Source organism: Pipistrellus kuhlii, unplaced genomic scaffold (assembly GCF_014108245.1).
Source record: "Pipistrellus kuhlii isolate mPipKuh1 unplaced genomic scaffold, mPipKuh1.p scaffold_m20_p_1, whole genome shotgun sequence".
In the NCBI taxonomy this organism is placed as follows: domain Eukaryota; kingdom Metazoa; phylum Chordata; class Mammalia; order Chiroptera; family Vespertilionidae; genus Pipistrellus; species Pipistrellus kuhlii.
In genome coordinates this window covers 31460863-31488822 of record NW_023425404.1, presented here as the reverse complement: position 1 = coordinate 31488822, position 27960 = coordinate 31460863, and the positions used below count along the sequence as shown (strand labels likewise).

Below are 27960 nucleotides of genomic sequence, written 5' to 3'. Positions count from 1 at the left end.
AGGCGCTTGGGAGCAGCTCCCAGTCCCAGGGCTTGTCACCATCCTGCTCTTTCTCGCTCCCGCCCTCAGTGACCCATGTGCCTCCTGGGGGCCCACGGGAGCCCGAGGGGAGCATTTCCGGGACAAGAGGGTCCTTACAGGCCCCGGGTCACATTGGGAAGCAGTTGCCACCCTGATTTGGGGGCACAGAGGCCCTCAGCGCTCGGCCCCCTGTCCCTTCCTGGTTCCATCCCTTGGTTTTCCCATCTGGGAAATACTGGTTCAGAATCCCAGGGCTTGTGAGATCCTCTAAAAAGGCAATGGGAGCCCAAACCGGTTTGGCTCAGTGGTAGAGCGTCGGTCTGCGGACTGAAAGGTCCCAGGTTCGATTCCGGTCAAGGGCATGTACCTTGGTTGCGGGCACATCCCCTTGCAAGCATCCTCAAACTTTTTAAAATGGGGGCCAGATCACGGTCCCTCAGAGAGCTGGAGGGCCGGACTATATGAACTACAAATTCCTACTGTAACACCTCGGCTGCGCTCACTGCCCAAAAAACCTGGCGGGCCGGATCAGACTCCTCTGTGGGCCGCATGTGGCCCGCGGGCCGCAGTTTGAAGACGCCTGCTAGGGGGTGTGCAAGAGACAGCTGATCCATGATTCTCTCTCATTGATGTTTCTAACTCTCTATCCCTCTCCCTTCCTCTCTGTAAAAAATCAATAAAATACATTGGGAGGGCAGGTGTGGTTACAGCCCAGGTGGGTGGTCAGGCCTGAAAGGTGAGCTGAGCGCTCTAACCAGGCAGCTGCAGGTGGCCTGGCCCAGGCCACCGAGATGGATGATGTGGTTCCGGGTTGGGGGTTGGGGGTTGGGAGAGCAACAGAGCCAGGCCTCTTAATGACAAATTTTCTGCTGAACAACTACAAATATTCACTGTGACTTTGGACAGAGTCTGGAAAAGACTTCCCTTCCTCCCTTGGCGGTGTCATTTGTCTTGTTTTGAGGCCGGGAGATTGCAGGCGCGAACTTATAGACCAAAGTTTGTCTTAATTGCTTCGGTGTCACCACCTCCCTGGCAGACAAGAGCGCGGTGAGCGAGTCGATGGGGCTGAGCCCTCCAGGTCCTTCTTCTAAAGTGAGACAAATCTCCCTCCTCTGAGCCCACAGTCTGTCGGCAGCTCTGTCATTTATTTATCGCCCTAACAGTTCGCGTTAACTTGCAAGGGATAAAAAGTCTCCCGCCCGCAGACTTTGTTAACAGCACCCTGTTGAGGGGGAGTCAGGCTGTTGCTGCAGGTCCTTCCTAAGAATTTAGTTTTATCCCCCCACACACACTTTGGAGGGGGTCTTGGGGGTAATAGAGAGCAATGGGGGCAGCAGGACGGGAAAGCAGTAGAGGGGGTGCAGAGTTCCCGTGTCCAGATCACCTTCGTTCTGAGGAAGAAAAGAAGTTCTACTGTGTTGCCATGTACACCTGGGCGGGCAGGCTGTCTTCACACCTGCCTCATGCGGTCCTCCCAGCCCCATGCAAGGCGAGTGCGTGGTTCCCCCACCTCTGTCCCCAAGCCCATGTCCCCATCCCGAGGGCGATGCTCTGCTCCCTGCGCGAGCCCCTCTCTGCCTCTGAGCCATTGCATGAGCTAGTGCCTCAGCCTGGGACGCCTTTCCCTGCCCCCCTCGTCTCCTGCCTCAGCTGATCGCCAAGGCTCAGTTGAAATGCACTTCCTTCAGGAGGTCTTCCCAACACCCCACCTGGCCCACCTGTGGGCCCCAGGGCTCCCCATCACTGCCCCCCTCACTGTATTGTCCAGTTCCGTTTTCTTGCACCAGCTGTCTGCCTGTCTGTCAGTGAGAGCCCGAAAGGCAGCGCCTGGCACCGGGAGATGCTCCTGAGAAAGCAGGTAAGTAAATGGAGGGGAGAGGGCGGGGCTTCAGAGGATGCAGTGACCTGGCCTCCACCGTTCCTCTCTTCTGTTTTGCATTTTTCTAATGTAACACAATGAATATGTATTAATTTTTCATAATAAAAATAATTTGTTTTTAAAAGATGTTAAAGCTCTTAGCCAGCAAGGCAGTGGGAGAGGCAGCACCCATGTGCGTCTTCTGACATCCAAAGGGAGCCCCTCTCCTCCACCCCACAGCATCCCCGTCCCCGTGTTGGCAATCGTATGGGGATGGCAGGGGAAAATGTACCAAAGGCGCTCGGACTCACACAGCCCTGGGCCTTGAGTCCTGGCTCCTCCACTGACTCGCTGTGTGGCCTTGGACAGAATGCCTAACCTCTCTGGGCCACAGTTTCCTCATTGGTAAAATGGGGTAATGACAGTGCCCACCTCATGGGTCGTTCATTACCTGCACAAACACCTCCAAAGACTGTCCTCTCCACCCCTGCCCTACTTACACACGGACCGACACACAGACGCACTGCAGTCCACGTGACTCCCCACTTTCTCCTCTGCCTCCCACCCCTCAGGTTCCGAGAAAGACAAAAGATGAGGACAGAAGGTGTGTCACCTCCAATGAGGGCCGGCATGTGTGTGCTGGGCTCTAATGGCACTGCCTGTGGGTGGCCACACTGCCCCCTCCCCCAGTGCGATCCCCCGGCCACACCCAGGCCTGCCTCAGCTTCCCCACGAGGTCTGTGCAACTCAGAGCAATAGCTCCAGGCTCAGCCTTGGCCACATCCAATGCGGGCGAAGCTCTGGATTCCAGGCAGTGACTCGGAACGGAGGAAGGGGACAGAAGTGCCCCCCTCCATCCCAGTTCATACTCTCACTGTCAACTGTTAGTCGACATATCGATACATGCTCGGGTTCCGAGGGCCTTTTTTGTTAGAAACGTCCTTAGTAGGTAAAATGTGGCTGCCCCCGCCACACACACACACACACACACACACACACACACACACACACACGTCCACATCCTAATACCTGGAAATGACGAATATATTATGGAAACGAAGAATATATTATGTTACATGGCAAAGGGGAATTGAGGCTGCTAATCAGCTGACCTTAAAATAAGAGTCTCCTGAGCTGTCCACGTGGGCCCAGTAACCAGCAGGGTCCTTGGAAGTGGAAGAGGAAAGACAAAGTAGAGAGATTTGCAGATGCTTCACCGCTGCCTTTGAAGGTGGAGGAAGGAGCCAAGAGCCAAGGAATGCAGACTGCGCCCGCCCGGAGCTGGAAAAGGCGAGGAAACAGATCCTCCCTGGAGCCTCTAGAAGGAATGCAGCCCTGCTAATGCCTAGATTTCAGCCCAGCGACACCATTTCCTACTTTTGGCCTCCAGAATGGTAGAACCATAAATTGGTGTTGTTTAAAATACCGTAGTAATCTGTATAGCAGCGACAGCAACAATGTTTCCTCTCCTTCCCAGCCCAGGCTGTCCCAGCAGGTGCCTTTGGAACAAAGGTTACACAGCCCATGCTCCAGGCCCCCACCCTCAGCTGCCTTCCCACTGACCAGCCTGCACACCCCACACACTCTCTCCCGACACCACGCACCCAGCACAATGATGCCCATTCTTCAAGAGGCAGGCTCCTGCTCACCTCAGCTCCACTCCCTCCCCACCCCCTCACCAGAGCCCTAGAGGCTGGGCCTTACAGGGCTTCACCCGGCCTAGGTCCCAGCTGGGGTGGGGATGGTCTAAGCCTCTCTGAATTCCCTGAGAGCCAATCACAGGCACCGGGGACACTGTTTATTCATCAGATATTTCCTTGGCCCCTCCTGTGGACCAGGACCTGGGGGCATGCTGGCACAGCAGGGAACACAGCCCAGAAAGAATTACTGTCATTTGGGGGAGGTGGGGAGCATTGCTGTGAAGAATGAATAAAGCAGGGTGAAAGGATAGAGAGGGACAGGATTAAGGCTGCAGTGGCAGCAGTGGTGCTGGGAGGAGGGTTCTTTCCTGTTTCCACTAATACCAGTGAAGGAACTTGAGCCCCCACTGTGTGTCAGGCACCATGCTGGGCCCTGGCATGTTTCATTTCGGTTAGTTCTTCCAACAGTCCTACGATGCCAGCATGCCCATTGTACAGTTAAGGAAGCTGAGGATCGGAGAGGTGATGTGATTCACCCAAAGCTACACAGCTAGTAAGCAGTAACCCTAAGATTCAAACCCAGACCATTTTCCTCAGCAACAGCTGCCTCTCAAGTTTTAAGAGAACATGCCCCAGCCTATGACTGAAGAGTCCCCAGTTCAATTCCAGTCAAGGACACATACACAGGTTGCGGGCTTGATCCCCAGTAGGGAGTATGCGGGAAGAACCAATCAAAGGTTCTCTCTCATCATTGATGTTTCTATCTCTCTCCCTCTCTGTTCCTCTCTGAAATCAATAAAAAATATATTTTTTTTTAAAGTGAAAAGACAACTCATAGCTGTTGGGGGAGTGGGGGACTGAATGAAAGAAGATAAAAGGACTACCCAAAGAGCATAGATGATGCATAAGCCCTAGACACAAAACTGTGGTGATGGCCAGAGGGAAGAGGGAGCATGCAGGAGGGAATGCAGGAGGCAGCTGATTGAGGCTTCTCTCTCATCGTTGATATTTCTATTTCTCTCTCTCCCTTCCTTTCTGATATCAAAACTGTGGTGATGGCCAGAGGGAAGAGGGCTGGGTGGAGATGGGCAAAGTTGGGGTGGGACAAATGGGAACCACAAAAATAAAGTTTAAAAAAAGTGAAAAGACAACTCACAGGAGATATTTGCAAAGCCTCTATCTGATAAGGAACTTGTATCTAAAATATATAAGGAATTATTTCAACTCAATAATAACACTATAAATAGCCCAATTGAAAAAGTCGGCGAAGTCTTTGAATAAACATTTCTCCAAAGAAGATGTACAAATGGAAAATAATTGCATGAAATATGCTCAAATTCATCAGTCATTAGAGAATGTATGTCAAAACCACAATGAGATACTATTTCACACCGGTAGGATGGCTATAATAAAATAGACAGGTAATTAGTGCTGAGGATGTGGAGAAATCAGAACCCTTAGACACTGCTGGTAGAAATGTAAAATCAGAACCCTCAGACACTGCTGGAAGTGCTTTGGAAAACAGTCTGGCAGTTCCTTAAAGGAATAAACGGGCCAACTGGTGTGGCTCGGTGGTTGAGCATCGACCTATGAACCAGGAGTCATGGTTCGATTCCAGGTCTGGGCACACGCCCGGGCTGCAGGCTCAGAGTCAGGGTCAGGGCAAATGCCCCGGATGTAGGCTCAATCCCTGGTGGGGGGAATGCAGGAGGCAGCTGATTGAGGCTTCTCTCTCATCGTTGATATTTCTATTTCTCTCTCTCCCTTCCTTTCTGATATCAATAAAAATATGTGTTTAAAAAGGATAAACAGTTACCATATGACCCAAGATGTATACCCTAGAGAAATTATAACACACAACTACACAAAAACATGTACATGAATGTTCATAGCACCATCATTCATAATGGCCAAAATGTGGAAACAACCCAATATTCATCAATGGCTAAAGAGATAAACCAAACATGAGATATCCATAGAATGGGATATTATTTGACAATAAAAAGGAATGAAGGACTGATGCATGCTACAATGGACAAACCTTAAAGACATGATGATAAAAGAAAGCAGCCAGTTACAAAAGACCACAGATTATATATTTCTATTTATATGAAATGTCCAAAATAGGCAAAGTTATGAAGGCAGAATAGTGATTACTTGGGCCTGGGGATGGTGGGAAGATGGGGCTATCGCTACTGAGTATGAGATTTCTCTTTGTAGTGAGGAAAGTGTTCTAAGAGGGATATGATGGTTGCACATTTATTTGAATAAATGAAAAACCATTGACTTGCACACTTTAAAAAGGTGAATTAGCTGAAACCGGTTTGGCTCAGTGGATAGAGCACTGGCCTGCAGACTGAAAGGTCCTGGGTTGGATTCTGGGCAAGGGCATGTACCTTGGTTGCGGGCACATCCCCAGTAGGGGGTGTGCAAGAGGCAGCTGATTGATGATTCTCTCTCATTGATGTTTCTAACTCTCTGTCCCTCCCTCTTCTTCTCTGTAAAAACTCAATAAAATATATATTTTTTTAAAAAGGTGAATTACATAGTGTGTGAATTGTATCCCGATAAAGCACAGCCTGTCCCAGCAAGCAGACTGGCCTCCAACAGGATTCAGTAGCTGTACGGAAGTGATCTGAGTGGCAGGGAAGGGGGGCCTCACACATGCTGAGCACCTGCTCTGTGTTGTCTACTTTGTGCAGGGCTGCGACCCGGGGGAGGATTTCAGGACCCTCCTTAAATCCTGCACCCGAGGCACCTCACTCTAGTCTGGCTACTAGTATGTGCTGTACACTTAGCGCCTTAATCACTGTGGCATCCCTAATAAGACGCATTTGACTGCTTTACAGACGCAGGTTTGGGGGCTCCAATGAAGCAAAACCAGGATTTGGGTGAACCCAGGTCTTCCTGGCAGCAGAGTCTATTCTCTTTCCAGCCTCCCCCCACATTGCTGAGTGGAGGAGGAGGCCCTGGGAAGGAAGCCCCTTCCAGTGGCTCCCCCACCTCCCCACCTCCCCTGCCACGACCCACCCCCACCTCCAAAGAGAACAAGCCTTCAGGGCTCTGTCTTAGTAGCCCTGCCTGAATCTGTGAGGAAGGTAGGAGCCCCAGGACCTCCTAGACATCACCGGGAAGCACAGAACCTTCTGCTCTGGGAGAACCAGAATGGCCCCTAGATACCATTCAGTCACTATGGCCAACAAGTCAGCTGGGACCTGGGCTGTTCACTCATTCATTCAACAACCATGTTGAGCACCTACTGTGTGCTAGGCTCTGTTCTGGGCCATGGAAATATAACAGCAAATAAAACACTCCAGTGGGAGAGACAGAAGATACTCTTAAACAAGTAACTAATCAGGAAATATTAACCAGTAAACAATCCAAAAATGAAAATAAACAGCATGAGACAAAGAAGATGAGGGTCCAGGCCAACAGTCAGGCTCGGAGGAGATCCTTTGTGGCACCCAGGATCGGCCTCTGCAGCTCAGAGAGGCAGGCACTGAAGAGAGAGGTCAAGGCAGTCTGCTCTGTGGGGCAGATGCTTCTAGGTGCCACTGATGGGTTCCCTTGGGTTGGATGGGAATTTCAAGGTGCCCACCGAGTCTCCTCTGTGTGAGGACCTTGGAAAGGAACAGTGGCTAAGTGGGGCTGTCAGGAGGGGAGCCCTTGCGTGGGTGGGTGGGTGGGTGGGTGAGCTAGGATACGGGCAGAGACCCAAACTAGGGACTTGGGGGCCGGAGGAGTCCCAGCAGAGCTACTCACCTACCCTCTTCCCCAAATTCCTGTGTGTGGGCCCTGGGGGCTTCTATGTCAGGTTAGTGCAACAGAGTCTGGTCCTGGGCTCCCTCTCTGTCCCTCCCAGCCTAGCTTGCGTCCCCACACGCAGAGAGACCCCAGGATAGGCAGAGCCATTCCTGTGACCTCTCAACCGCTCCCAAGGCCTCCTGGCTCTCCCCCACCAGGCCTCCCTCCTGGGCTCCAGAAGAAAGATGTTCATGGCAGTGCTCTTGGGCCTTGGGGTTGGTCAATCCTTCACTCCCCCAAAGTGCCAATCAATGTGTCCATCCTACAGATGCAAGTATTGCACGGTCCCCGTCACTCAGTGGTCAGTAGGAGAAGTGGATCTGGATGAAGGCTTTTCTCGCCCCTTTTGATGTTTTAGGAACAGAACCTTCCGCTGGGGGGGAAGAGCTGGCCTGGCCGCTGATCCCAGAGCCGGTCTGGGCAGTGGGAACCTGGAGCGCAGCCTCCGCCGGCCCAGTCCCCAGGGGCTCTCTGGGCTTCGGCCGTCCCCTTGGCAACCCGAACGTGACAGCGGGGATCCGAGCACCTCTCGGCTCTGGGGCGCCCCGGGCCTCGCGCCACCGCTTTCACTCGCCTGGGCCGCCCTTGCGCGGGCCTTGGGTCTATCTGGCCGTCGGATTAATATCCAGATATTAAGTAAACAATAAATTAGCAAAACTACAAGAAAATTTTACAGCCCTTTGCATTTGGCAATCATTGAGTGTTAATTAGAAATTCATTACAATTAAAACCCTGCCTAAACAGGGCCTTCGCGCCTTAATTACATCTGATTTTTAATTCAGAATACGTGTTTACACAGTAAGCGCTACGTACCCCATGATTATCCCCAATCCTCTTTATACTGTACTAATTATGTAAATTAAACCTAATTAACTGACGAAAACTGCCGTTAATTCAACTGGTAAAAGATATGTGCTTGCGGAGGAGGCGCGGCTGCCCGGCCCCAGCCCAAGCCAGAGCCCAAATCGGCTGGGACCCGAGCAGCAGCGTGGACGCGGAGCCAGCGCGGCCCCCGCTGGTAGTGGGGAGCACGTGGGCCGGGGCGCTGCCCTCCGACCCTAGTGCCACTGGGAATGGATAAAAGAGAGAACCCGGGCTAAAGGGGGTCGGGAAGGCCAAGGACACAGACTTCCGCCAGCTCCCCAGGCTCTGGGCCGGGCGGCAGGGCCCGGAGCCGCTCTGAGGAAGAGGGGTCCCGCGCTGCCCTTCAGAGTCCGAGTTCCAGTCCCAGGCCGCCCGCACTGGCTGCCTGAGCCCGGGGCAGAGACCTGGCGCGGCCTGTTTCCTCCGCACCGAGCATGGTGGGGGTGGGAACAAAAGCTCCTCCTCTCCCTCCTCCCCTTCCCTAGCTGAGGCCTCCCCGCCAGGCGAGGCATCTCAGGCCTGGGGATCAGCCTGCGTCCTTGATGAGCCAGACAAGAAGCCTGAGTTGGCTCCCAGGACTGGCCCTCAGTTTCCTGCCTGTACAATGGGGATACATGACACCTACTTATTGTCAGGGTCATGGTGAGAACCGGCTCTGCAAACTGTAAAATGAGGTTTGTTGCTACTATTCACCGACTGGACCCTGGTCCAGAGCACCCCGAGACCCGCTCCCCGGAGACCACTCCCGCTCCAGCGAGCGCCGGCGCCTCCGGAGCTTCTCTCGGTGCGCCTTCAGTCCTTCTTTAGCTCTGACGGGGTCTCAGAGTTGGGGGTGTCGGAGAGTTGGGGGTGTCGGAGAGTTGGGGGGATCAGAGAGTTGGGTGAGTGGGCAAGGCCGGCGGCGGGCGCAGGGAGCTGTCCGCGACTCGGTGCTGAACGGAGCCGCCCAGGCGTCCCTGCGCGCCCCTAGCGCGGTCAACTGGGAAGAGGACTTTGGTCCTAGAAGTCCCCGGGTCCCCGCGGGCAGGCTGCGGGGAACGCCCTGGAGTACAATAGAGGCCGGACAGACCCGTCTTACCCATCCTCCTTCCACTCCCTCCCCCCACCGCCCCGGGGGCGTCCTGGCTCCGCAATCGTTGTCAACCACCACACCAGATTTTGAGATGCCTTTTAAAAAATCATTAGGAAGCTAAGAATAATTACCGAAGGGGACTGTAATTATGGGGGGGGGGGGGGCACCAACCGAGAGAGTGGGGATGAGCAGGCGGCTTTCAGACTGGGAGGGAAAATAGGTTCCTGTTTTTCTCAGCGGGAAGAGGGGAGAGAGGACGGCAAAGTTGGAGAGAGAGAAAGAGAGAGAAGCTGATCCTGGAAGAGACTGAGGGGCCAGAGGCAGAGAGAGAAAAGGGCCGAGCAGGCTGTGGAAGGAAAGAGAGAAAGGTAGGGAGATCCAAAGAGAGGAAGATGAAAACTGAGGCAGGCGAAAGAGCAAGAACTCCGCAGAGAAGACAGAGCCCTCAAACTTGGGGGCAGTGTTCAGAGATCCGTTAGCCAAGGGGAGAAGGTGGTGGAGAGAAAACGAGTCCTCGGGCCTGGTCCGGCCCCCCTGGCGTTCTCCAAGGGCTAGGCCTAGGAGATCCGCTCACAGCCCCAGAGCCTTTTCAAACGGGACAAGAGGAAAACGCGAGGGAAGTGGTGGAGAAGGGAGACAAAACCCAGAAGAGCTGGGATGCAGGAGGGGAGAGGGCCTGTAACCCGGAGCGAGAAGGAAAACGAGGGGGCGGGGGCGGGGGCGGGCGGCGGGCGCTGCTGGCCACGAAAGGAAGATTTATGGTGCTGCCCCGGTTCCAAGGACGCGCTCAGCTCGCTGCCGCCGCTGCCCAAGTCCGTAACCGCAGTGGCCGCTGCGTCCCCTGCCCCGGCGGCCCGCCACGCCCCGGGCCATCCCTGCCATTATTAACTTCTGTTTGATTAGGGTAATTGTTCAAACTTGGACTGGACAGTATGATTAATTACAGTTTAATTAACGTGTCCATTAAGGACACTTAATACTACTTGGGAGAGGGGAGGGCGAGGAGGTGCTCGGTGCGGGCAAAGAGGGAGGGAGGGCGACTGGAAACGCAAATGAAGCAGAGACCGAGATTAAGAGAGGAAGAACACGGGGACCCAGTGGGGTTGTGGGGTGGGAGGGTCGGGGGTGAAGACAGAAACCCACAGGCAGAGCAGAGGGCAGGGAATAGAGAGAAAAGGAACCGAGGGGAGAGAGAATACCCAAGGGGTGTCTGCAGGGTCAGAGGGCCAGCCCTCCGCCACAGGGAGCTGAGCTAGCAGGCGGCTGGAGAGCAGTCTCCCAACGAGGCACTGGCTCCTGCCCAAGGTGCCCCCCCTCAAAAAAATAAAACAGTTCCTGAGTCCACTGTTGGATGAAGGAGGCAGGAGGTTGCTCCTCCCCAGGCTGGAGCTGATCTGACACCTCAGGTCCCAGGCAAAGCAGTGGGGTGTTGGTTCTGCCCCTTCCCAGCGGCTACCGCACCCCCCACCCCCGTGGTCCTGCCCCGGCCCGCTGGTCACCCTAATAACTTCCCAGGGCCACTCTCCGGACCCACCGCCCTGGCCCAAAGTGCGGTAACCCCCCTGTGGCCCTTCTGCCTGAGCTGTCCTTACCCCGCACCCGCCCCTGGCCTGGCCGCTCCTGGTCCCTAGGAGGAAAGCACCTCCCCACTTCCTTCTTAGGGGCAAAGTCCGCGGCCCAGGCCCTTTCTCCCGCTGGCCCCTTTGGCGAGCGCGGGCCGCAGGTGCGGGGCGCAGGGCGCAGGTGTGCCACAGCTTACCTGGGGTGCGGAGCCGCGGCGGGCCCGGCTTGTGGCCCGCGGGCTGGCGGGCCCCCGGAGACGCCAGGGACTGAGCGGGCTGTGGGTGTGGCGCCGGCTCGCAGCTGTCAGGCTTGCTCCCCGCTCCGAACCGGCCTTCCCACTCCGGCTCTGACCGCGCCGTGCCCGTCGCCGCACCACGCGCACCCAGCCCCGGCCTCCGCTCCGGGCCCTTCCCGGGCCTCCGGGGAAGCGGCGCGGGGCACACGCTGACGCGCCCAGGGCCCCGGAGCCCGCACCTGCGGAGAGCCGGCGCCGCGCGGGCGGGGCTGGCGGGGCCCCGGTGTGAGCGCGGGGAGCCCGGGAGCGCGGCTGTGCGCGCGCGCGGGGAGGGGCCGCGCCGTCACCCGGAGAGCCCGGCGCGCGGAGCCCGGACGCCGCCGCGCACCTCCGCTCCCCGCCTGCCCGGCTCCAGCCGCCGCCGCCGCCGCACGGTGAGTCCCCGCGTCCGGTGGCCCGCCCGCCCCCCGCTCCCTGACCCTGCAGCTTCTTTCATTTAGTTCCGATTTGGGTTCCGGCGGCTGTTTTAATGATTACTATACCCAAAGAATCCGCCGCCTCGCTCCCATCGCGTCGCCCACTCCTAGCTCACCCCCAGTCGCCGAGGGTTCCCCCAGCCGCCCTAGCTGCGGCTCCTTGTCACGGCGTGCAACCCTTTACCCTGGCTTTCCGCTCTGGCTCCCGAAATTCGGTTCCTTTCCTAGGGACCCCTTCTTCTCCTGGTCCCGGGGCCTGGGGCCGCTCCTTCCATTCAGGAAAACCCCGCTGGGACCGACCCTCAGCTTCGGGAGGAGGGTGCACTCGGCTCGGAGCAGTCCCTTCACTGCACGCGGGCAGGGCACACTTGCCAAATTCGGGAAACCGAGAAGACGCCGTCATTTCGCAGAACCCTGGCGCCCTCCACCACCATCTCACCCCAGGCCGCCTCCCCAGCCTGCCCGAGAGCTCTTCAGGGGGAAGCGAGGCTTGTCTTGCTGATCCCTACGCTGGGGAGTTAAGACCGAGTTTTTGCTCCTAAATGTTACAAGAGACTTCCACAAGCAGGGTCAACTTGTCTCAGTTGGATCCACAGAGATAAAGATGAAACAGGCAGATAACAGATAAATAGCTTGATACTGGGAGACGGTAGGAAGACAGATGGGAGAAAGAGGAGGGAGCTGGGAACGACAGACAGCTTCAGGACGATAAGATCTCGACAGCTGAGGGGCACCTAGACTGGGAAGGAGAAAGACAGACAGAAGATCCTAATCCTTTTGAACTCAGATCCCCTGTCCCATTTTCAGAGGAGCTGCCCCTCTGAAAGTGGGTTTTCCTTTCCTAGGGAGTTAGAAGAGGGGCCTCAGGGTTGGGCTGGCATGGGCCACCGAGGGAGATCCAAGCATCGCTCCCCTGATCCTCCCGCTGCTGAGGTCCGAAGGCCCAGCTGCCTCCCTCCCTGAACCAGCAAGCAAAGCATGGGACAGGCAGCAACTTTGGACTTAGAGCCTTGTATCGGTTTTGGAGACAGGCTAGGATTCCCCTCAGCCCATATTGAGCCATGATAGCCCTGCACAAAGTATACTCCGAGAGGAGACCTCCCCCCCCCAAAAAAAGAATAGAAGAAGAAGAAGAAGAAGAAGAAGAAGAAGAAGAAGAAGAAGGGAAGAAGAAGAAGAAGAGAAGAAGAAGCCTGGAGAGACTGCATTTGGCCTGAGCTAAAATGGTAAGTCCGAAGGAAGAAAACTTGGGGAGTGAGCAGCGAAAAGCAAAGGAGAAGAGGCTCCTAAGAAACTTCCTCGAGAACCTCTCCGTCTCACACGCTGACCCCATGAAAGCCAGCATTGGTCTGGGACGAAGCTGAAAATGCAGGAAATGTGATTAGGAACTGCCTGACCCTGGGCTCACTGATGGCTGGGAAGAAAACTATTTCTGTTTCTAGCCTGAATCTTTCTGGCGGGGCTCCGGACATGAGAGAAGCTCGGGTTTGTGGAAATCAGTGCTATTATCCGCGGGATCCGGAGGGAGATGGATGACGTGGGGGCTGCCCTGGGGCTGGACGCAAATGGCGTTCTTCAGAGAGAGCAAGATTCAGCACCACGAACAGCGGTCGCCTCAGACTACCCCACTACCACCGCCGCCACCACCACCGCCCAGCCTGGAGACCTTCCCTATCCCCTCCCCCTCCCCCTCCGCCCCCTGCTGTCTGGAGTTGGGCAGTGACCGCCCCTCCCCCAAACCCTCCGCGCGCTGCCCCCGCCTGCCCGCCCGCGTGTGAGCACGACAGAGCTGAGGGAAGGCCGGTCCCCGAAGTGCGGGCTTCAAGACCTGGGCGGGCAGGGCCGGCTGAGGGTGGCCGAAGGCGCGCGGATCTCGGCGCCCGGGAAGCTCCCGTTCGGCGATGTCTTTGCTGTGTGGCCTTGGGCAAGTCACTCTCCGTCTCTGGGCTCCACCTCCTCCCCATTCCCAAAACAGGGTTTCATTCATTCCTAGCAGACCGGGCATTTCTGAGGTCTCAATTACCCCTCTGCTCACCCAAATCCCGGGGGGCTTTTGTTCCGGCGCCAGCAGGAGTCCGGATAACAAAAGGCGCCCGGCTAAGGGGGGCGAATGAGCTTGGACTCCCCATTGCCAAGATTCCCTACTCGCGCCAGCCTCAGCGCGCCCCGCGGGGCGGGCCCGGGCAGCGGCGGCGGTGGCGGCGCTGAAAATGGCTCATCTGCTCTCTGCTTTCTCTGTTTCGCAGGAGCGGCGGCATGGAGGCTCTCACCACCCAGCTGGGGCCGGGGCGCGAGGGTAGCTCCTCGCCCAACTCCAAGCAGGAGCTGCAGCCTTACTCGGGCTCCAGCGCTCTCAAGCCCAACCAGGTGGGCGAGACCTCGCTGTACGGAGTGCCTATCGTGTCTCTGGTCATCGACGGCCAGGAGCGCCTGTGCCTGGCGCAGATCTCCAACACCCTGCTCAAGAACTACAGCTACAATGAGATCCACAACCGCCGCGTGGCCCTGGGCATCACGTGCGTGCAGTGCACGCCGGTGCAGCTGGAGATCCTGCGGCGCGCCGGGGCCATGCCCATCTCCTCGCGCCGCTGCGGCATGATCACCAAGCGCGAGGCCGAGCGCCTGTGCAAGTCGTTCCTGGGCGAGCACAAGCCCCCCAAGCTGCCCGAGAACTTCGCCTTCGACGTGGTGCACGAGTGCGCGTGGGGCTCGCGCGGCAGCTTCATCCCCGCGCGCTACAACAGCTCGCGCGCCAAGTGCATCAAGTGCGGCTACTGCAGCATGTACTTCTCGCCCAACAAGTTCATCTTCCACTCGCACCGCACGCCCGACGCCAAGTACACGCAGCCCGACGCCGCCAACTTCAACTCCTGGCGCCGCCACCTGAAGCTCAGCGACAAGTCGGCCACGGACGAGCTGAGCCACGCCTGGGAGGACGTCAAGGCCATGTTCAACGGCGGCACCCGGAAGCGGACCTTCTCGCTGCAAGGCGGCGGCGGCGGCGGCGGAGGGTCGGGGGGGGCAGGGGAAAGGGGGCGCTGGAGGCGGCGGCGGCGGCGGGGGAGGCCCGGGCTGTGGTTCGGAGCTGGCCCCGGGCCCGCCGCCCCACAAAAGCCTGCGTTGTGGGGAAGACGAGGCCGTCGGACCTCCTGGGCCGCCTCCTCCCCACCCGCAGCCGCGGGGACTCGGTCTGACGGCGGGAGCCGGCGGCCCTGCGGGGCCTGGTGGAGGCGCCGCCGGCGTCCGCAGCTACCCGGTGATCCCGGTGCCCAGCAAGGGCTTCGGCCTCTTGCAAAAGCTGCCCCCGCCCCTCTTCCCACACCCCTACGGCTTCCCCACGGCCTTCGGCCTCTGCCCCAAAAAGGACGACCCTGTGCTGGGGGCAGGCGAACCCAAGGGCGGCCCGGGCTCCGGGAGCGGCGGGGGCGCGGGCGCCGGCGGGGGCGCGGGCGGCCCAGGAGCCGGCCACCTGCCCCCGGGGGCCGGGGCTGGCCCGGGGGGCGGCGCCATGTTCTGGGGTCACCAGCCCTCCGGGGCAGCCAAGGACGCGGCGGTGGCTGCCGCGGCCGCCGCGGCCACCGTGTACCCGACGTTCCCCATGTTCTGGCCGGCGGCGAGCAGCCTCCCGGTGCCGCCCTACCCGGCGGCGCAGAGCCAGGCGAAGGCGGTGGCGGCCGCCGTGGCAGCCGCAGCGGCGGCGGCGGCGGCGGCGGCGGGGGGCAGCGGCTCGGAGCCTCTGGACGGCGCGGAGCCCGCCAAGGAGGGCGGCCTGGGCGCGGAGGAGCGCTGCCCCAGCGCGCTGTCCCGCGGGCCGCTGGACGAGGACGGCGCGGACGAGGCGCTGCCGCCGCCGCCGCTGGCCCCGCTGCCGCCGCCGCCGCCGCCGCCCGCGCGCAAAGGCTCCTACGTGTCGGCCTTCCGGCCGGTGGTCAAGGACGCCGAGAGCATCGCCAAGCTCTACGGCAGCGCCCGCGACGCCTACGGCGCGGGGCCAGCCCGGGGGCCGGGGCCGAACGCCGGGGCCGGCGGCGGCGGCGGCTACGTGAGCCCGGACTTCCTGAGCGAGGGCAGCTCCAGCTACCGCTCCGCCTCGCCCGACGTGGACACAGCCGACGAGCCCGAGGTGGACGTGGAGTCCAACCGCTTCCCCGACGACGAGGGCACGCCGGAGGAGGCCGAGCCCGGCGCGCCCGGCGCGGGAGGCGGCCCGGACGGAGAGCCGCTCGCGGGGCCCCCATCGGCCACCTCCTCGGGCGCGGATGGTCCTGCAGACTCTCCGGGCGGCGGCAGCCCCGGCCCCCGGCGCCGCCCGGGGCTGCCCCCGGCCAGCCGCTCCGTGTTTGGGGACCTGGTGGCCGACGACGCGGCGCGGAGACCGGAGAGGAGCCCGCCGAGCGGGGGCTACGAGCTGCGAGAGCCCTGCGGGCCGCTGGGGGGCCCCTCGCCGGCCAAGGTGAGCCCAGCGCCCGCCCCGCCGGCGGCGGCCTGTCCGTGCTCAGCCCTCTGCCCCGCGGAAAGGGGGGGCTGGCACTGGCCGGGCGGGGGCCGGGGATTTTGTTCTGAGCGGGCACCGGAGCAGCGGGCACCGGAGCCGCAGGCCTCGGCTCTGCGGAGTGGGCCCAGCTTCGCAAGGAGCCCCGTGGAGCTGCGCTCGCTGGAGCCCCCAGCTGAGGGTTTGGGGGCGTGGGGGCGCTGGGAAGGCCTGAGAAGGGCCTGTGCTGTGTCTGCATGGATGGGAATGAGGAGGAGACAGGCAGAGACCGGCAGTCGCACAGAAACAGAAAGAGACACATAAAGGGGGTCTGGAGGGAGACGGTGGAGGAGAGAAAGGGATCCAAAGCCAGAGACAGGCGCAGGTGAGGCATGGCTGGTAGCACACTCATTGGGGGAGATTCAGAGCTCCAGGGAAGGGCAGCCTCTCCCCAAAGCCAGGCCACTGCAGTGCCGGGACAGAGGCGGGGGGGGGGGGGGGGGGTCCCCCGGAACCTTCTTCCACCCCAACTCATAATGGTCCGAGTCTCTTGGAATTCCCGGTGGGGAGCTGTCCGCACGGTGTGTGGGTTGGGAGAGGGGCTCTCGGTCGGTTGGGGCCAGCGCGGGGGTTAGGGGTGTGTGCTGGGAAGGGGGTGCAGTTAATCAGGGACTGTTGGTCATTTGAAAGTGGGTGCCCACACTTGTACATTTCCACTCGGTCCATTAAAGCACGAGTCGTTAGCCAGATGCTAAAGGCGTCATTTATGCCCGGGACTGGGCGCGAGAGGGAGGGAAGATGGCGGGGAGGGGGGGGGGGGAGAGAAAGTGGGCAACGAGAGTGGGGGCGGCTTTGAGCAGTCCTTGGCTTGGGAACCGTTTTGTGGGGGATCATTTTCTCCAGGGCGCTAACAATTACCCTGAATCTACAACAGAGAAGCGGCCCCCAAGGGCGCAAGGCTGTGCGGTGTGCGGCACCGGGCCGGGCGCTCAGCACCCCCCACCCCCAATCCTTGAGCCGATCTCCGCCACCCCTTGTACATTCCCTCCCGCCGCGGCGCTGGGCCAGGCGGCTCCCGGCCCTAACGCCTGTCCTTTCTCGGCGCCGCAGGTGTACGCGCCCGAGCGGGACCAGCACGCGAAGAGCGCGGCGGCGGCGCTGGGACCCGCGGCCTCCTACCTCTGCGCCCCCGAGGCCCACGGTAACGCCCCAGCCCCTCCGAGGGGGACGCTGGCCAGTGCGATGGGGGGGGGGGGGCAGCGGGCAGAGAGCCAGGGCCAGGGGAGGTCTGCGAGGGAAGACGGGAGGAGAAAGACAGAGGCAGAGAAAGCCGCAGCGGGGAGGGGAAGAAAGACAACCAGACAAGAAGCTGAGCGAGAACTTCCAACAACTTCCCACGTTTGGTGACCTCGCCGGCACATAAGCACATAAGCACACGCTCAGCCACACCCCGTACCCCGGGTTAAAACCTTTTAATAACCTCTCCTGGCGGGCACCCCTTTCAGGCGCTTTCGTGTATAAAGTACGTGGTTTGGGCCGCGAGGTGCCCCCGTGGACAGGCCGGCCAGCGCGTGGCGCGGGCACTTGGCTGGGCACATGGGTACCCCTGCCGCGCAGCCGGGGCGGGCCGGAGTGGTTGGGGGTGGGGAGAGCCCTGCAGGTGCCAGGGCCCGGCGGCTCGCAGATGAGGGGCTGAGGGCCAAGCCCAGGAGCGTTTCCCCCGCCGCCGCGCCGGGGCCACTGCCCGGGCCGCGTTCTGGGCAGCAGCGGCGAGGGCAGCCCCGGCGGCCACGCGCGCCCGCGGTGCCCCAGTATCCGCTCTCCGATGTAGGTCGCTCGTCCCAGGTGGGCTCGGCGGCTGCGCTGCTCTTTTCCGAGGGGCTGGGGAGGAGGCATGGAGACCGGGAAGAGCAGACCGCGCGGGGTGGGGGGAAGGGGGGGAGTGCCCGGTCCAAAGCCTGAGGGTGCAGCCCAGGCGCGCAGCGTGGAACCGCGGCGGCCGCGACGCTTTTAATTAGGGCTCGGGCGCCCGGACTGCTGCGGCGCCGGCTCTATCGGGGTCACGGTTTCTCTGCCTCTTCTTGAAACTCGGTTTATTGCCTTTAAGAGCCAGAAAAGGAAGACAATCACTCGACCGCCGCTGACGATTTGGAAGCGAGGAAATCCTACCCAGACCAAAGGAGTATCTCCCAGCCAAGTCCTGCAAACACAGACCGAGGTGAGCCCCAGGACGCTCGCTGGGGCAGCACCCCCAATGGGGAGCTGGGACCCCAGTCGCCCAGGGTCCCACCCACCGGCTTTGGCTGGTGAGCAAAGCTTTCATCAAGAGTAGGCAGCGGCGGAGGGCCCCCTTCTGCGGCTCGCAGATACACAAACAGCGCAGGCGAGGTGCAGGCCACGGCTCCTGAGTCGTTCACCTCCTGGGTGGGTTTGGGCTCTTCCTGGTAAGAGGGCATTTGAGAAGGAATTGGGAACAGCATCACCCACACAAAACAGGCCAGAGGGCACTTCCTACTCTAAGACAGCCTCTCTTCCCTGGGCCTCTCTCTAAAATGATGGCTACCTCCCTAAAATGTTGGCTTGGAATGTGGGTAATACTGGCCTGTAGCTGCCTCCTCTACCGACACCCAATCTGGAGCTGGTCCCTGACTGAGCACAGTTCCCAGGGAGCTCACCCCTCCCCTCCCAAGGCCTCTCCCAGACAGAACCCCGCTCACCTGCCCTTGTATCCCAGGCGAAGATGGGCTCACCCTGGAGGTCACAGCAACTCAGCTGGTGGAGAAGGATATCGAGAACCTGGCCAGAGGTGAGGGTACACCTGGAATGAGGCTCCCTGTGCTGGGGGGGAGATGGCCTATTCTTGTAGAGAGGGGTGAGGTTCAACTTGAAATGGGGTTACTTGGGGGGGGGGCCTTCTTATAGAGCATGAGGTTAGATCTGTGAAATGGGCTACTCTGTGGGGGGGCCCTTCTTGTAGGGGGTGAGGTTAAACCTGAAGTGGGGCTACTCCATGCTGAGGGGCCTTCTTGTGGGGTGTCATTCCTGTTGGGGTGTGTGAGAAGACAGGGTTCTTGGGCCCTCGGTCTCACTAAGTGGAAGGGAGGACCCGGGCACACTGCTGGGCAGAGGTGTGTGTGAGAGCGGGTGGCCAGAGGAAACCAGGCCCCATGGGCTCACAGGAAGTGTGCGTTCCTGAGGCCAGGTCTGTCCAAACAGCCCGGTGAGAAAGAGACGGTGAGAAAGAGACGCAAGTAAAGATCCTAGGAACCTGGTGCATGTGGACCACCAGGAACATCTGGGTCTCCCAAACTCCCTGGAAAACGTGACTTTTCCAATAGTAAGATTCCCGGGAGGCCTCTACTTTAGGAATGTTCAAGGGGTTAACTTTTTTCCTGGGATTCATGTAAAACCAACTCACCCCACCTTAAATGGGGTGCGGTTGCAGGTTGCAGCTCCTGTGCAGAATAGGGTCCTTGGGGTGTCGCTGGGCCTGCCAGGGAGAGGGTGTGACTTCAGGCACAGAAGGAGCCTCCAGCCCCACTTTGCTCCCCTCCCTCCCCTTTCTGTGTGTTGAGCCCCTGCTGGGGAAGGTTTCTCAGAAGCTTCCCCAGGGGGAGGACCAAGATAGCAGAGCTCCGCGGACCAGGCAGCCCCTGCCGTTCTCCGGAGGGGTTTCTGAGCTCACCCGCAGGGTTTCCCACCTCTGCCTGCTACCTTCCCCCAGGCTTGCCCAGGGCGGAGCTTGGAAGCTGGTGTGGGGAGAGAGAGAAGCATCTGTGGTCTTTGACTCTCTGTAGTTACAGATTTTGCAGGACATGTAATTACCTTCAAAATCATGGGTGCTTTATAGGAGTGTGTTTAGCATGGATTTGGGGCGGGGCTAATAACAATCATATAAAATTGTAAACAAACTGTTGTACGTAAATGTATTTTTCCTGAAATTGTGAACAACCTGTTGTAAGTGTGTGTATTTTTCCAGGGCTGGGGCCCAAGACTTTGACCAGATTCTCCCTGGTCTGTGTTATTGAAGGGAAGGATTAGGTCTCACTTTTGAAGGGGTAAACTGAGTCCTCCTGAGCTAGCCTCTGAAATTAGGGAGCTGGGAACAACTTGAAGCAGGTGCCACTCTGCTTGGTGCCCTGAGCCAGGACTTGGAAGTGGGAAGTGCCCTCCACCATCCTGATTTGGTTCTCCCGGGCCATTTACTTCCCACCCCCTTTTCCTACCCCCAAATCCTTTGGAAGCAAATGGGTAAACTGGGTGCTGAGGGCCTCTACCTCCCGCCCCAACTCCCACCTCAGGGCTATTGGCCTTGGCAGGACCTGCGGCCTCCTCGGGGCCTCCTGAGGCCTGCACACCCTCTCCTTCACCTCCCTCTCTCCCTGTTCACAGACGAGCTGCAAAAACTGCTCCTGGAGCAAATGGAGCTCCGCAAGAAGCTGGAGCGAGAATTTCAGAGTCTCAAAGGTACCCCCATCCTGACCCACCCCACTTCCTGGCCGGAACCTTCTTCCCTCCAGATTCCAGTCTGGCTCCAGGACCCCAGAGCCAGCAGCTGCCCCGCGCCATGCGGACGCCCCCGCCCCCCTGCTTTGCTGGGGTTTCCCACTAGACCAAAGACGGGGTGGGTGGGGTGGGGGAGGGGAGCGGGGGAATGGGGCCGAGGGAGGGGGTGGGGCTGTGCTTAACAGCTCTCACTTAATCAATTTGCACAGATAATTTTCAGGATCAAATGAAGAGGGAATTGGCTTATCGAGAAGAAATGGTGCAACAGCTGCAAATTGTCAGAGGTAAGACGGCAGTCAGGTGAGCGCGCGCACGGGCCATAACTGCCTCTAGTCTGGCAGGAGCCGCAATGTCGGCTCAGTCATTTGGATTTAAATGGAAGGTAATTTAACAATTATTTTTTTTATTTAATATCCTTTGTATACTCTGATTAGCCTCGGAATGGCAAGCGAACCCAGCAAACGGCTTGCAGGCATCATTACATGGAGTGATTGAACTTCTTATCGCGGCAATTTCCATGGTTTCTAAATTAAAAATCGAGGCGTAAAATTACCTGGGAAGTAATGCCTAAGTTTGCTTTAATTTTGGTTAGATCCGTCTGCCTCTAAGCACCATCCCAGGCCATTTCCTCCCTCCGTCAGGCTGCAGTTGGGAGCCTTGACGCCTCCTCCCTCCGTCCCGTCTTGTTTTCCGAACGGGCTGAGAGCTGAGAAGAAGGTGGGGGCTGGGGCTGTGACCCCGCCTGCCCGGGCCGGTGGATGAGTGGGCTCATTTCCTCTCCGGCCCCTCCCATGTCTTCCAGACACTCTGTGTAACGAACTGGACCAAGAGCGGAAGGCGCGCTATGCCATCCAGCAGAAGTTAAAAGGTGTGGAAGCCCAGGAGCAAAGATGGGGGTGGGGGGAGGGTGCCAGACTCTGGCTGTGCGGGAGAATGAATGAACGATCAAATGAATGAATGAATGAATAATCGAATGAATGAGTGATCCAATGAGTGGGTGAGCGAATGAATGAATGAATGAATGAACGAACCAACCAACAAAGGAAGAAACCACGGCGCCAGAGTGAGGGAAGGCCTGGTTTACATGGACCAGAAGCGGAGAGGAGGAACGTAGGGTTTGCTTTCAATGAGGAAATGATCTCAGAACGGGTGGGATAGGAAGAAAGAGCCCCCTGGGCTCTGGGCATTGGGAAACCACCCTCAGGTCCAACTCTTGCCTAGAGCAGGTGGACCTTCCTCTTCCTGTGCCTCAGTTTCCTCTTCTGTAAAATGGGGCCTTTGCACCACTGCAGTGGTTTTGAATCGCCCGGGTTTTTGCCTATCCTCCTATCTTCTGACCCACTCCCTTGAGAACCCCTGAGCCAGAAGAAGGTGGGTGAGACCCAGGTGGGCAGAGGAGAGGGTGTGTGTGTGGGGGGGGGGGACCGTGCCAGGGATGCCAGGCAAGTGAGGCACCCAACCTGGTCTGCCTGACTGTCTCTCCAGAAGCCCACGACGCCCTGCACCACTTCTCCTGCAAGATGCTGACCCCCCGCCACTGCACTGGCAACTGCTCCTTCAAGCCCCCGCTGCTGCCCTAGGGCCGGCCCGGCCGTGCCCACGCGCCCTCAAGCCATGCTGCTCTCTCTCTTCTGTAAATACCTGCGGCCAAGGCGGCCGAGAGCGTGGAACAAGCCATTGGGACCGGAGCGATGTAAATACAGCCTCCCGCCCGCCCTCCTGCCGGGCGCCTGGGCCCTCCCCGCCCCCCACCCCCGGGTGCCCCAGCCCAGGGCCCCGGCCCGGTTTCCAAGTGTAAATACCATTTCGCCCCCCTCCCGCCCCCGGCTGAACTCCAGGGCATTGGACCTCGTGGGTTACCTGGACAGAGGGGATAAGAAAGGCGAGGGGGAGACTACCCTTCGCCTCTGGACAGCCTCCTCGGACCCCAGTTGTGATTACAACGTAGCAACTTGGCTGGCGCCGGCCCGCGCGGTCCCGTCACTCCTGAGACTTGTTCCTAATGACAAAGTGGCTATGTGCAATGGATATACATGTCCTGTGAGTCTCTTGGTTCGGTACTGAGTTTACTTTAATTTATTTATGCTGTATGTCATTCTGCTTCCTCCTCCCGAACCTGCTTCCAGTCCCGTTCTTTGCAGTCCCCCTGGGGTTTTGCTTTGTCTGTATTTTGTTGTAACCTCTCGATGTAATAACCAGCACTTTAAAAAGGGCGACCACTGACTCACGAGATGGAGACCACCTGGACCTGTTTGGGGAGACCACCCTGTCTGTAACCGTGACTTTCGTTTTGTTTTTAATTAAAAAAAACAAAGAAATCTGTCACTTCCTGAGGCGTAGGAGTGCGAGCTGGGGAGCGGGGCAGGGTGGCCGGAGACCGGCGAAGGGCTGCGCAACAGGTGGAGGTGGGGGCAGCCGCGCGGGTTCCGGGCTGAGCATCGAGCCCGCGCCTGGCCGCTGCCGCAGGCTCACACACACCCCGCTGCCCCCAGGACACCCTCCCCGCGCTCAGGGCCCCCTTGGGCCCCGCCTGGTAAACACTACCGCGGCCTAGTTCCTGGGCCCCTCGTCTCTGACTCCTTTGCGCTCGCAGGGGACAGGAGAGTTTATTTGTGTCATTTCCAGACTGTCCTACCCAAGAAGTCACCTCCTGGGCGCCCAGAGGTGGGGCCCTGCCCGGAATCCCAGGCTCCCCCACAATGCCGGGAGCTCAGACACCGCGGGCCACGTCCGGGAGCGCTGGGGTGTGGGGTGGGGGGTGAGGGGTTGGGGGGGACAGGTCTGGAAAGGCCAGGCGAGGCTCAACGCTGGGGCGCAGACACACTCCCGCCTGCCCCTCTGCTCCCCAAAGGGGAAGAGCCCAGGCAGAGTTTAATGTTCCCCCCATTTTAGTCCTGAGTGGGATTGAGGGAGTGAGGGGAGGGTGCAGCCCGCCAGCCGCAGGTGTCCGGGTCGCCGCACTGATCAGACCCCGCCGGGGTGGGGTGGCGGGGCGCCTGGGGGCCGAGGACCGCAGTCGGCCTCAGTTTCCACAGCGAACCTGCTGGTGGGGCCATGGGGGAGGGTGGAAACGGCCGCTCACTTTTTGCGGTGGGGGAGGAGGAAAGCGTAAAGGCAGCAGGAGGCCTGGCCGGGTTGGTTCAGTGGATAGAGCGGCGGCCTGAGTACGAAGGGTCCCAGGTTCGAGTCTCAGGCACACGCCCGGGTTGCGGGCTTGATCCCCAGTGGGGGGCGTGCAGGAGGCAGCAGATCAGTGATTCTCTGTCATCACGGACGTTTCTATTCATCAATGTTTCTCTCTCTCTCTCCCTCTCTGAAATCAATAAAAAATATAGTTAAAAATAAATACATGCAGTGGGAGAGGGCCCAGGATTGGGAACCATGCAGGCCCGGTGGTGCCTAGGCCTCGGTGTCTGGTTCTGTAGGGAAAAACACTCAAAAAAAAACAACAACACATTTTAATAATGTACTAATGTCTTTAACCTGAAGTCAAAACTTCTGGGTAAGGGTATTCAGTGCAGAATGATATTCAGGCCCTGCCCTGCGCCCTGCACCCCCGCCCTCCGACACAGCCAGGCTCTCCCTGCCATCGAACTTGGGGCGCCGGGGCGGCAGGGGGGGCCGGAGCGGAGACCCCGGAGGCGGGCGCGGCTCCACGCCGCCTGGAGAGCACTGGCCCGGAGGGAGTTGGACGGCGGGTGGTCCAGTGGCCGGAGCGCAGCCCACTAGGGGGGCGCGACGTAGACGCCCAGAGGGGGCGCAGGCGGGGAGGCCCATCGCACGGCCACGGCAGGAAGCCGGCCCCCAGGGCACCCTGCACTCGGGGTCCTCAGGCCCGGGGTCCCTCCGGGGGCTAAAGAGGGCGCAGGAGGGAGCGTGGCGGCGAGGGCGCCGGGGAGATGGCGAGGCGTCGCCGAGGAAAGCGTCCCTGGGACGCACGGCCTCCCGGCAGGACCCTCCGGGGACATTTCCTCCGCGTGGGTCGGACCAGATCCGGCTTCGCGGCACCAAAAGTGAAACTGGGGTCCAGAGAGGAGGTGACTCGCGTCCTCGGGGCGAGCTGTTCTCGGGGGGAGCGCAGCGGGCACAGGCCGGGCACAGGGCCGGGCGGCGCTGCGGTGGGCGGTGCTCGCGCCTCTCCCCTTGGGAAGCCGCCCTGTCCTGCTTGGGAAAATGGGAAAGAAACAGCGGCTACCCAGGCAGGAAGGTCCGTGGCTGCGGCCCACGCGGAAGAGCCTAGCAAATACTCTTTTCCACCTTCCCTTTCCGAATCCCCCAAACGAAGGGAAGGGGAAAAGCCGTGGGCGGCTGGGCCTGACTGGAGGGGCGCCCCATCGGGGCCGGAGTCTCTGAGGATGGAGGTGTGGGCGGACCCGACCCAGAAAGCTCGGTCGCGAAAGCCCTCCTGGGCTCCCGCGTCCCTTCAGAAGTGGTTTGTTCCCCCCCCAATGTTAATAACGAAACGATTGGTATGGATGTAATTATCAATAATTATACGAATTATTGCTGATTGCGGGGCTCGTAGCTACTTTAATTAGTTTACCAGATTCTAATTAAGTTAAATGAAACATTAATAGGGAAAATATGCTTTGAAAAAAAAACAACCCTGGATTTTTTTTTTTTTTTTTTGGTTTATTTCTCGCCACAATGTTGCCACCTTGCGACACATTTTAGGCATTACTTCCAGCGTCCGAAGGCCCCCAGACTAAGGAACTTTGTTTTAGGGGGAAAAAGTGGGGTTTAGAGAAATGGGAGCGGGCTGGGGGCCCCACAATGCCCTTCCCGCTGATCTTTCTGGATATTTGGTTCCGCACCCCAAACCACTGGCTCCGGAGTCCGAGGTCTGGAGGTAAAAAAAGAGATAACCCATGTGCCTTCGACCTCCCACTCTTTTTTTTTTTCTCTCACTCTTTTTCGGCAGAGAAACGTGGTCCCCTCATAGGGAAGCATTGTGCGACAGGTGGTCTCTGTCATCACCAGTTCCAGAAAATCCAGGGTGAGAAACTGAGTCACACTAGGTGGATGGAGTAGCAGCAGGTTGCCTACTTTTTCACTGCCCTGGGAGAAACCAGTACCAGTCGGTTGCTCAAAAGACCCCTGGATTCCATGGCACTTGGTTCATGAAGCCAACAGGGTGTTGTTCACTTCCCGGAGTTATCCTTGGTTTTGTCTATTTCCCGTAGAACGGTAAGTGCTCCTGCAACAGAGGCCACATCTTACTCTCCCTCATGACCTCCCGCACGAGGCCCAGGGCATCACAGGTAGATGAATAGGTTCTAGTGTCATTCATCCGAGTGCTGGGAAGGTCTGAGCGAAGGAATCCCTAGGTGCTTCCGGACAACTTCTACTGGGAAGCAGTTAAGCTAATTTGCATAAGGTTAATTAAACACAATTGTATTGCTCAGAAGGTCCTTCATCAATAGGATTAGGTTGGGGATAAGGGAGGTGTCAGGTAAGTGATTATCAACCTAGAATAGGAAAACTTTCTTCCAACTTCATCCCAAAGAGGGTGCTCCTTACTCTGTCACCTTTTGCCAGGCCACTGGGCACATACCAGGGTATTCACTCCCAGCTGCCCTGATCTACGGTATAGCTTCGTCCTTTGCAAAATCTTGACTTCTGCCCTTGAATTCAGAACACCAACAAAGGTGGACTTGCATGTTCATTCTGTTAATTCTAAACATCCTTATCTCCCACTCTCCACCCCCACACCCATCAAGGTACATAGTATAGGTCTCAGTCCCCTCTCTGTCACACACCAGTTGTGTGACATCGGGCAAGCTGCTGAATCTCTCTGTGCCTCAGCTTCCTCATCTATAACATGAGGGGGAAGGGGGACCTACTTATGGAACTGTGCAGAGCCAGGAGAGTCAGCCAGGTCTCTGGCTTTTCCAGACGCCTGTCATTCCTAATGTCTGCTCTGAGACAACACATCATGATGAGTTTCTTTGGAAGGACAGACAGCCAACCAACTTTGGTCATAGAGACATTTAAAACCACTCACCCAGTGCCCAAGTGGCCTCTAAGAAGAGCCACGGCCATGCATTGGAGGCCATGAAGCCAGGAGGAGACACAAGAAGTCCCACATACACCTATTTTCTGTTACCTGGAAAGGATCATTTCACTTCACTAAAGAGAACAGAAATAAGTGCCTGATCCAACGCAGGGTGGCAGCTCCAAGGGCCTATGGGAGAGTACCCGCTGCTGCCCTGCTGGGTGCTGGGGCTCCACCTCTGACTGCCAGTCCTGACTGCAGTGGCACAGAGCCTGGGAGCCCTGCCACCAGTGGAGGCTGCAGGAACCTCCAGGACTACTATGTAGGTGCTCAGGTACTAGCAAAGATTAAGCACCAACACTTAAGAAAAATTTATATTTAAAAAAATTGACAAAGTCATCACAGAAAACCTGAATTTTGTTGGACTGTTTTCCCCTCTTCCAATCTTACTAGTTATGGGTGTACTTTTTGCAATTCAGTTACCTAGGGGGTAGATACCCCATCTGTCTCTTTAAATATCTCAGGCCTTGCCTCAGCCACTTCCTAGTTACATAATCTAGCCCAGGCTACTTTACCTCTCTCAGTGTCTTCTATAAAATGCTGACAGTAACACCCATAGGGCAGGTCTATCAGAAATATTAAAACGAGATATTGGTGAAGCCGCTGGCACGTGGTAGATGCCCAATTAGGAGTGGGTTTTTTTTTGTTTGTTTGTTTGTTTTTAAAGATTTAGGGGCAGCATAAGGAGTCAGTCTTGATGCAAGTTCCTGTTTTATATTTATCATAGCACAAAAGTATAAAGTATATAAGTATACTTTATATTTAGCATAGCACAAAAGTCCTTGTTATGGTTTGCACCTGAAATGGATCAACTTTGGCAAGTCTATTTTTCCTCAACTGTAAGGTAACAACTCAGATAGTGCAGAGGGAGGCAAGAAAAGAGAAGACAGGGGCCCAAGTGCCAATTGGGAAAAGCACCGCAATTATAATAGATGGATCTGACTACCATCAACTACTTTTAGGCCTTCTGGGATAGGACGTGTAGGCAAAAATATGGAACGCTTCACGAATTTGCGTGTCATCCTTGCGCAGGGGCCATGCTAATCTTCTCTGTATCGTTCCAATTTTAGTATATGTGCTGCCGAAGCGAGCACAAACCCAAGGCCTTGTCAAAAGGTATATAAAGCCGAGAATGTCAAACCCTTTACAGTTATGGTGACTATATTGCGCTTTTTCTTAAAAAACGTTTTTTTCAAAAGATTCTATAAGTTATAAAGTTCTGTATCATTCCTATTGTGACTGTATCTTTTTGATTATGTCCAAATTAAATCTAATTATCTACCTAACCTTCAATCGTATATGCAAATTAAAGGCTCATGGGAAATTGGCTCCTACCCGCTCGACCTTTTGCAGCCTGCGGACGGCGCTGGAAGTCACGCTCGGTCACGTGGTGCG

At 58.0% G+C, this 27960-nt stretch overlaps 1 protein-coding gene and 1 non-coding gene across 2 annotated transcripts; one reads left to right on the top strand and one right to left on the bottom strand.

The window, feature by feature from the left end:
- The first annotated feature begins 11342 nt into the window (after positions 1 to 11342).
- SKOR1 (SKI family transcriptional corepressor 1) lies at positions 11343 to 22835 on the top strand. Its single transcript, XM_036437798.2, is given in 10 exon segments — positions 11343 to 11491; positions 13780 to 14557; positions 14559 to 15986; positions 17115 to 17205; positions 18112 to 18222; positions 18739 to 18810; positions 20397 to 20471; positions 20720 to 20794; positions 21313 to 21378; positions 21996 to 22835. Coding segments are annotated over 9 exon segments (2781 nt in total). The 5' UTR covers positions 11343 to 11491; positions 13780 to 13789; the 3' UTR covers positions 22091 to 22835.
- A 4717-nt stretch (positions 22836 to 27552) lies between these two features.
- On the bottom strand, positions 27553 to 27659 carry LOC118709766. The gene has a single exon (XR_004985126.1). It is a non-coding gene; the product is annotated as a U6 spliceosomal RNA (small nuclear RNA).
- Between the last annotated feature and the right edge of the window lie 301 nt (positions 27660 to 27960).